Consider the following 9,878-nt stretch of genomic DNA (forward strand, 5'->3'; position numbering starts at 1 on the left):
GTATTGTTATTAGTTTACTTGTATTACAGTACAAAATGCTCTCCATTATGATGGAATTCATCAAATTATTTATGTTGGCAGTACTTTTGTGTTCTTTACGTATTTAGTTAATGATTTAAATGCTGATATTTACAGTTAATTTTAAAATGCTTCCAATATTTAGGCCTGTAGAAGCTTCTAAACCTTGGCACTCCCACCAAAATGTTTCTCCATCAGACTTTCTTCTAGTAACTTTAGGACATTAGCAAAACCTCAGTGTCTTACAGTAAGCAAACTTTGTGAAACTGAAACCTCCCTGTCCTAATGTAGCAATGGACTAATAGAATTCTAACCATCACTTTTCCTGAAACAGACATTCAGCTGCATATAAATAGGAGTAAAAACTAATAAATGAATATTTTAAATGTGTCCTGAGTCATTTAATGGATAGTTGTTTCAAACACTAGATTATATAAACCTTATTATTGTATTTAAGAATATAAGATGTCAAAAGTATTTTTAAAAAAGGTTTGGATTCAATTTTTGGTTGTGATGATTAGAATTTTTTTTAAGATTTGTTAGTCTTTTACACTGAAGTATATATTGTACTTATTAAAACAAACTTAAAGAGCAAGTACATAATGAAGCATAGCATTGTTGATAGTGACAGAGAGTAGATGTTTTAAATTGTTCATAAATAAGTTTCTTGTTTACTACTAAATCCAACCAAGTCTTGGAGAAATATGTCTTTATCACAGTGGGCCTTTTTTTATTTTGGGGGGAGGTCAAGATTACATTTGGGGAATGCTCTGGCCTTGTTTTACTGCTGTTTCCATTGCACTGCTCATGGGGAATATCCTGAATTAGCTTGGTGTTTAGATTGCAGTCAGCATCCCAGCAACCTGCTGCATTTCACCTGGTGAAAGCTGGCTTTGAATGAGATGCTGTATAAGATAATAATCTATTTTGCATTTTAACAAAGAAAAGGTCCTTTACATATATAAAGCAAGCTGTACCCATTCACAATTCAGTTATTTCATGTCAGGTAGTTCTCTCAGGCCCAAGTTTTCCATCTATGTGTTTCTTCAAAGCTCCATGTAATTGTTCATGTAATTGTCCACACTGCTTTTCCCATGAGCAGTTTAAACATTGTTCATTGTAACACTGAGCCCCTGAGTGAGGAATTAATGTTTGCTTTGGTTTCTCAATGGTTTCATTATTGTATAAGTTGTGGCAAGATAGAACTGTCTTGTGGCCTATATCTAATTGACTTGGTACCTGTGCACACTTTGGTAGTACCTGTTGTAGCCTCCTGGAGCAGGTCTAGGTTTCATTGTGGTCTTTAAATCCTTGGCTGTCCTTTAGAGCTCTGTTTTCTGTCTTCCAACTGGGCATTATCTCATCTAGCTGGGCATCCAATCATATGGCATGTCTAGTACCAAGGTGTGTAGCAAAATCAGTGTTGAGATGATCCCTCCTTGGCTTTTTATCAATGAGGATCTTACTTGAGCCTTTTCCCAGGAGATCTGATTTCTGAGAGTGCTTGGGGAAAACAGATTTTTTTAAAGCATCTTGGCAAATTGGGTTGCAACTGGGCAATGAGGTCAATATTAAATGGGTCCTGTGAAATGGTAAGCAGAGAAAAAGCTACAATTATTTAAGCCTTGCTTTCTGTAACAAATCAAGCTTGTGGAGGTGAAGTAATATAATACATACATGTTTTTAATCAATCTGTCGTGTTCAGAGTATGTTTTTGGAACAGTTAAAATGCCCTAAGTGTTAACACATGAGAGAGAACTATAGAAGTATTCAGACTGAGGAGTTCAAACTAGCTTTCTTAGTCTGAGGCACAAATAGAATGAAATTTAGAAGAAATAAATATTTATCAACACTGTTCTGGGAATACCATAGTTAATTCCTGAGTAACTTGCATCAGTTTAAAAAGCAGTTCTTTTTGCAGTTTAGTTGCTCATAGGCATGAAGTAGGCAATGCAGAAAGGAGAAGTATGAGTCTGGCTGCCAGCTGAAGGGGATCCAATCCATAGGCATTTTAAGGATACTAGGCTTCATTTCTTAAATTTGCGCTGGAAGTTAAATATAGAAGCACTTGGGGTTTTGACAGCCCTCTCCTGCTCTTGATTTGTTTAAAAAAGAAATTTCATAGGTTTTTGGTATTATAACTGTATAAGTCACCATTTGAACAGTGAGCTGTCTTAAAATTATCTTCCTTCACTGAAAGCTTCAGTAAGAGAAAGTAATAAAGGCAATGGCCAAAGTAAGACAGAAAAGGCCTATTTACTTCAAAATAAAACCATTGTGACTCTTAAAGAAAAATTGTTTCAATCAGGATGAATGAGAATGGCCAGTTACACTGTATGGCTTGCTTTATTTTTGAGGGAGGGGGAAGTTGTTAGTCAGGAGCTTTGTTCCTCACAGTTGGTAGAGTAGGGTGATAGATCCTAGTAACTAATACCAGTAACTTCTTTGTTTGCCCCTTTGCAAAACACTATTTTCTCATTTACACTGTCAGAAAATTTTGTCCTTGTAGATGGTTCTATGTCATTCCTTTATCAACAGTCTCATTATTCTGCATAGTACTTGCTGGGGAAAAAACCTGGCTCTGATCAGGAGTCAGCTCTAGGTTACTGTGATTGTACCATCTTAAAGTCTGAGTTTTGTCATGGCAGTGCAATAATTTTCAATACTCTTACTCTTCCATCCCCTCTTGTCATGTGTCAGATCTTAGCTGTGACGATTTCCTTAACCTCTGGGATTAACTGTACCAACCTGGTCACGTTTATAATACTTCGAGTGTCTCAGCAAATGCCATCTTGGACAATGCTGCAGTGGAAATAATCTCTCTTACATTATCAAGTTTGATAGGTATATGAAATAAATAGTATTTGTAAGAATTTCTGCTCGTGTCTCGCTAGGGAAGAAACAAGATTTAGGTAGTATGTGCAGTTAGATGTGCTAACCATCATTACTTGTTTGACAGACACCTCTTTTGGTACAACATCACAAGAACAGAATGACAATACACAGGTGTTAGCATACACAGAACCACCACAGAAGAGAACCAGGAGGAAGCTGATGGACTCTCCAGTGGTAGCTCCAAGTCCACCTGCCTCCAGCCACAGCAGCTTGCAGCACCTGGAGGATTCTCTTGCCAAGGAGGTCTACCCTCTAGTCTATACTCCAGACTCGTGCAGAAAGGCTGTGCAGAGCCACTCTGCTCAGGCTGTGGTGAAGGAGGCTTTGCACCTGGCAGGCCTGGGGGCAGTCAGTGCCTGCAGTGCACACGTGCCAGCCAGGAAGGGCAGCATCATGGACACCACGTGTGATGTGATCCCCGAGAGCCACGAGGCTGTCATGAACTCCACTATCATTCTCTATGAAGGTACAGATGAAACATCTGAAATGTCTGCTTACTCATCTGAGAAGGAGTCACAGCCATGCAGCAACAGCATTGTGCAAAGGTATTTGCCTTTTATATGGGTGAGAAACATTACCAAGTAATTTAATCCTGCCTGTCTTTACAGCTGGGTTTTTCCATTTGTATCCATTTTATAAATAAACCCAACATTCAAACCCTCAATTCTGATCAACATCAAATTCAATTTTGCCATTATTTGAAAACAGTAGTGTGTTAGTGACAACAAATAAAGTTGAAAGCTTATCCTATTTTAGAAGATATGTACCAAAAAGAAAATACAGCATTTTTAAAATTGATTGTGATGCCGCAGGCAAGTTACTTTCTATAAGTCTTATGTTTTCTGTCTTTAAAATGGGTACTTAACCTCTCCACATTGTGAAATGCTATGCCTAAAGCTGCTGTGCATGTCAGAAGTCTGCAAAATTACCTCAGATAACGGTAATCAAGTTAATTTCAAGTTTTGGTTTTCAACTTGCTTTATATTTGTTTACATTTAAGAACAAATTTACTTGACTTTTACCAAGAATATGTTTTGCAAAATTATAATTCTTTTATTTCAGATTTGATCTTTCTTCCTTAAGAAACAAAAATTCTGCTCCAGTATTTGAGAAGCCTTCGTATATGGCAATGACTTCGGCTGCTCAGAGAAAAAGAAAGATATTAAGGTAAGATTAAACTAACCCTTCTATAAAAAATGAATTTTCATTTCTTATGTTCTTAGTTCAGTTTCATTCTAATATTTCAAATCTGAAAACATCTTATAGAAGTCATTTGGACCTGCATATGACCCATTCTGATTCAAATATGCTTGAATTCAATTGAATATTTTTGTTGCTTTTCTGGGTAACTTCAGTAGATTTTTTTCTTTAGTCTTGGTTTAAGAACTTCTGTCTTAATTATTATAAACTAATTGTCATGTCTTGTGTAGCTGCTGTCTATTCAAAATAGGAAGATGGCACGTAATTCTGAAAGGAGAAATTTAATCATCCATTAAAAATCTTAAGTTTTTTGAAAATGTTCTGCCTTTGCCAGAGCACATTAGAAACTACCAAAATAGAGAGCAGGGGGGAAAAAAGACACAACAATACTTAGGTGATCAACTTTGATTTTCTGATAATTCATTTTCAGTCTCACATATTGCGATTTAATTTTTGCAGTCGCTCTAGGAAGAACTTTTGTATCATCGCTTCTGGTTTATGACCATAAAAGAGCTTTATGAGCAGGAGCAGCAGAAAAGCTGCAACTGAATAGACATTAATTTAAATTGTAATTTTTCTGTGTACGCATTTCTTTGGTTGGCTTTGGGGTTTTTTTTTCATGTAATTCAACCTGATTAGCTATGAAACAGCTGGTCTTCCTTTTTTCTTATTTCCAAAAGCAAAAATTGATTCAACCATTTTAAAATCATGTTACAAATGACCTGTTGCTAGACAGTAAGTGGAGCTACCACCACTCAGGTCTTACAAAGAATATCTCAAGACTGTTGGGACAAGGCTAAAGAGAGATCACAGGACATGGAAGAAACTTAAGAGCCTTTTTGTTTATTAGCATCTTTAACATAGAGAATTATCCTAGAAGATCAGATTCATCTGGTCTAGTTTAATGTAACTGTTCTGATTGTTACCAGTTACTGTTCTAAACTGTCTTGCCAGGATGAGAAATAAATTCTTTTGCTCTAGGATGAGAAAAGAGGCACTGCTCATATTTTCAAATAGCTGATTATGAATATAGCAAAAAAAATCGCCTGTTCTCTGCAACCAAGCCAGTTTTTCCTACATTCTCTCTAAGGAGAGGTTTGGGACCTTTTGAAGCCTGTTTTATCTAGTCTTAAAGTAAAAGTTCTCAGACAGGCATTTGAAATATTTTTTTTTTAAATAACTGTATAATAATTAAAATATACATATATATATGTTTATATCTTCCCAAAAGATTAGATGTTTCTGCTCACCTTGTTTCTTTTGTGTCTCAAATATATTTCCCAGAATTTTTCTACAGAAAAATCCCACAACTTATGTTCCTTTTATGGAGATCATTCTGCCTTAGTAACTTGTCTGTAGACTGAAATTCTTTATGGTTTTGCTAGTGGTTGGTGATGAAGAGGAGTAATGAAAACACATCTACAGAGGAGAAAAGGAGTATGCTCTTATTTTTCTGAGCGCCTTCATTCCGTTCTCTTCTTTACGTTTTCCCTCTTTTCTCTCCCATGCTTTCCCTGATTCAAGTGACTCACTCCAGTCATTCATCTCCTACTAATGCTAGAATAAAAACATAAATTTCAGTCATATGGCCCACATTAGAAGGATAATTTGAAACAGTTGTGTTTTCAGGCAAGTCAGTCATAAGAGACTATTTTACCAAATAATGGTATATTCTTATTGGCATAAGTTCTCTTGCAAGAGGCGTGCATGAGTAGATTTTTAGGACTGGCACAAGGAAAGTCTTAGTCTTTGCTGCTTGCTATATATTTTCATTTAGGCAGAAAATTATTATTAAGAAAGTGTGAGTTAGGGGACTATAAAGTGGAAATAATACAATATTTATTACAGGAATAGGAAAAGCTTAGGAACTTGGGACATAAATACGATTACCTTGTTTACGAGGTTGTCTGCAGAGTGGAACTCGGGAAGTTTGTGAGGCAATTGCAGAAGGGTGAGATCAGATGGGTTCATAATTTTCACTGCAGACCTTAAGTCCATCACATAAAGTGCTATGGATAAAATATAGATGTTTTGTTTTAATAAATTTGAAGCTGTAACAGTTTTCTTGCAGCTTAGTTAAAAAGTATTGTCTGCTATGAAGCCACCCCCTCCAACTGTGTTGGAGGCTGTAGAAAAGTTATTGCAGCCGTAAAAAAATGTGATTTGTTCAATAAACACAGCTTGGTCATTTCAAGGATTTTGTAACATGCCTTAAGATTATTTCTTACTGTAATTTGTATGTGATGGCCATCAAATTGCCTTCTATGGTTTCAGACAAAACTGTGACATGTCCAGCCTTTGAATACAAGTGCCAACATTACTTCTTATTTTCACAGTTGAAGCATTCTTGTGAATTTTTAAAAAGGAAAAAGAGGAATAGTATCCATAGATATACATAGTAAATTTGTTTATTCTTTGCATTCTGTTATGATTCTATGAACACTGGATAATATTTCAAGGCTAGAATCACCGTTAGCAGTGACTGTACTGAAAGCAAACTCCTTTCTGGCACCTTTTGCAGCTCCACCTCGAACACGGTGCTGGGCAGCCTGCAAGACCCGGTTTCTGCCAAGCGCTCTCGGCAGGATGTGCTGTTAAGCCACACAGTCCTGCGAGTTCCCCAGGTGGCTGGTGAGTGCCAGAGCTTGGGTGGGTGACGCTGCCTTTGCTGCCTCAGGGTTTAGTTTTTGTATCTTTTGCATTCTGTGCTGCTTTAGTGTGCACTTCTGAGCTTCACATGAGGGGATGGTAAGCTCTTTGCACAGAGCAGGGACACAAAACAATTCCTTCTCCAGCTGGGCACCAAGGACAAATGATCCAAATCTCAGCCCAGGAGCACAAACACCGTGGGCTGGAGAGAGAAAAACAAGCAGGATGGGACTGCCTGGGCTGAAGCTGGAATGGGACAATGAACTCCAAGGTGCCAATGGAGCAGAACTGATCCCAGGGAGAGCCCCGGGAGCGCTCGTGCATTTTGGGACCATTTTGGGTCATTTGGGTGCAGCCCTGGCTGGGCTCTGGTGCTGCCCAAGGTGCATCCATGGAGGAGATCCTTTGAATACATCCCTGCTTTATTCTTTAGCTCTGTCCAGCCTCTGCTCTAGGCCAGCCTCCTCAAGGCATCAGTTTCTGGCGACCACAGAGGGACAGAAGGCATCACCTTGGTAACAGCAATTGCACAGCAACTGCAAATTAAGATTGCCTCTCAATTTGCTTTGTCAATTCAATAGTACCTATTGCTGTGCTAGTATACTAGGCCATTGGTTGGACTAGTATATCCCTTTATTAAAAAAAAAAAGAACATCAGTTATATAGACAGTATCTAATCAAAATTCAGTTCAATATTACAAGGTTGTTGGGAAACCCTTTTTTCCCAAGAGCCAAGGTCTTCCACCTAAAATACTTTATGTACTTGTTGAGAAATTTGGTGAACTTTATTATCTATTTTGTCTTTGCCTAAGTGTGGTTTATCAAGAAATAAAATTCTCTAATAATTTCCATGCCTATTTTTAATTCTTTGCTTTATTTTACAACACCAAAATTATTTGTTTTAACAGGTAAAAGGTTCTTTCAGAAATTTTTTGGTCTTAAAATTTGGTACTATTTAGGGCAAAAACAATAACAGGAAAAATTATTTTGCAACTAACATACTGCTGATGATTATATTACCAAGTTCTGTTATGTGAAAGTGTACCTTAATTATTTGGCTTCTATTTGAGGTGCATAAATCTTTTCTGTAATAAAATCAGTTACAAATAGTTTTTCCAGCCAATGTTCACAAATGCCTTCACAATTTTATAAAAGCCTCTGCCTTTTCTAGTGCATGGCACTAAGTTGCTTGGCACTTGCAGCAGATTTTAATATGTTAAACATGTACAATTTTCCTTAATTTCTGCCTCCTTTTCCTCTCTCTTCAAAGGTACACTTAACAATATTCTTGGGCTATTTAGAGGAGATCCAATATTAGTTTTAAAATTTTAGTCTGCTTTTCTTATGAAATAGAAAAGCAATGTGAGAAAACATTTCCATTGTGTAGCTTTTTCTAGTAGTATGGGGCAATACACTGGCTTTACAGCACATACATGTTTTTAAGTAAAAATTGCTGTGAGGGAAAATGACTTATTCTCTATTCACTGGAAATGTTGAGGTTGTATTACAAGAAGCTTTCTGGAAATATCTGAGTCTAAGCTCTGATAAGTTACTGATTTGGCAAATTGCACACAGGGTTATATCAGTATCAATGTCTGCTACCACAGACCAGGTTATGAAGTTACCACTTTTCAATCACTATTCTGGAATTAAGGATCTATGTAATGCAGAAGCATGTTCTGAAATGAGAATAAAATTTTGATTATTCAGTGTTGAACTGAATATGAAATCGACTTTATTTTCAGGAGAGTGCATTACCAGAGCAGAATAAACCTTAACCAAATACCTAAGAGGAAGAGTTGTTTTCAGATTAAAAAGACAAAACTTTCTATAGTGACAGTGTTCATTTTTCAATGCTATTCTATAATAAGGATTAATAATATTGTTTCATATTTCTACATGTTTTTATAGACCATTGTGCTTTTTTAATACCATCTCCTGTCATTTGCGGGTCTAATCATGGGACTTTGTAGACAATTAAAAGACTGGTTTACTGAGTTGAGTGATTACATTTTTGCATGCTAAAATTAGGCTTTCTGTAAAGGAAGGAAATGTGTAAAGATTCTTAGACCTATTCTAAAGAGGAGGTCCATGTCGGCTACAGACTACTTATGTTTATTGAAGAAGTGTCTCTCTATTTCTAATAACATTTCTTTCTTCACTAGGAATTAAAATGAAGAGCAGGAAGCAAGAACAGAATATGCCAAGGAACTTTGTTAGAAGCCTTTCTCAAGGAAGTGTTGCACTGGATGTTAAATCAAGGACATCAAAAAATCTTTTACTTTGTGTTTCCAAGAAAAAAAATAGGATTTAGTTCTGTGTTCACCCCTATTTCAAGCAGGATTGATGGATAGCAAATGTGAATAGGGTGAATTGTCATTTCCTCTCGTAGATAGTTTTTAGAGTTTCGGGATGGAAATCTTAACAAAAATTATTTTGACCCCCTAAATTATTTTCATTGGAGTAGCTTCCTTTTGTTAAAATAATTTGGAAGCAAGTTAGGCAGATGCTAATATTAGAACATGTTCATGTTGAGCACTACAATGCCTTAGATGTTCTTAGATTGTTAGCATCTATGAATGACATACAGAGTTCCAAGAGACAGAAAAATATTTCCAAAAGTGTTGTTTTCATTTTTTGTCTTTCTGGTTTTTAGTCTGTTACTTGGTTGTAAATGTTCCTGTTTTGTTTTTTCATTTTAATTCATCTGCAAATATGTTTTTATTAATTACTTCTATAAATAAATAAATAAATTCTAATATTAAGAGCAATATAATGTGAAATGTATTTCTAGCAAAAAATGTTCCTTCTCTTAGGATAAATGTCTAAATTGATTTTGATAAATATTGTTATAAGTGCATGTTGTTTATGTCTTCTAGCAAATTAATATTCAGAGACAAGCAATTTATATATAGTTGCAGTGTAACCTTGACATCAGAATGTCATTCTGGTGTGTTTGGCCTGTGAAAATGAAGTTAATTTCTCCAATCTGGTGAGAGCCAGAGGAAGAAGTCCAGTAAGTGGTTTGTGGTGTCAGAACTGTCTGAAGCAAGAAGCTTCCCACCTGATCAGTGCAGTAGTATGAAGTATGCTGTAGAACTCTTTCTTGACACATT

The 9,878-nt window shown here is 36.2% G+C and overlaps 1 protein-coding gene across 2 annotated transcripts in view; it reads left to right on the forward strand.

The window, feature by feature from the left end:
* Window positions 1-9,533, forward strand: part of KIF18A (kinesin family member 18A) — a 30,320-nt gene extending 20,787 nt beyond the window's left edge. For both annotated transcript variants that reach the window (XM_077784397.1, XM_021539032.2), the window contains 4 exons: window positions 2,978-3,458; window positions 3,976-4,080; window positions 6,635-6,744; window positions 8,928-9,533. In XM_077784397.1, the coding sequence (XP_077640523.1) occupies window positions 2,978-3,458; window positions 3,976-4,080; window positions 6,635-6,744; window positions 8,928-9,076 (845 nt within the window). In that variant the 3' untranslated portion in view covers window positions 9,077-9,533. The remainder of the gene's footprint in view (window positions 1-2,977; window positions 3,459-3,975; window positions 4,081-6,634; window positions 6,745-8,927) is intronic.
* Window positions 9,534-9,878: the final 345 nt, after the last annotated feature.

The sequence above is a fragment of the Lonchura striata genome, chromosome 6, assembly GCF_046129695.1.
Source record: "Lonchura striata isolate bLonStr1 chromosome 6, bLonStr1.mat, whole genome shotgun sequence".
Lineage (NCBI taxonomy): Eukaryota > Metazoa > Chordata > Aves > Passeriformes > Estrildidae > Lonchura > Lonchura striata.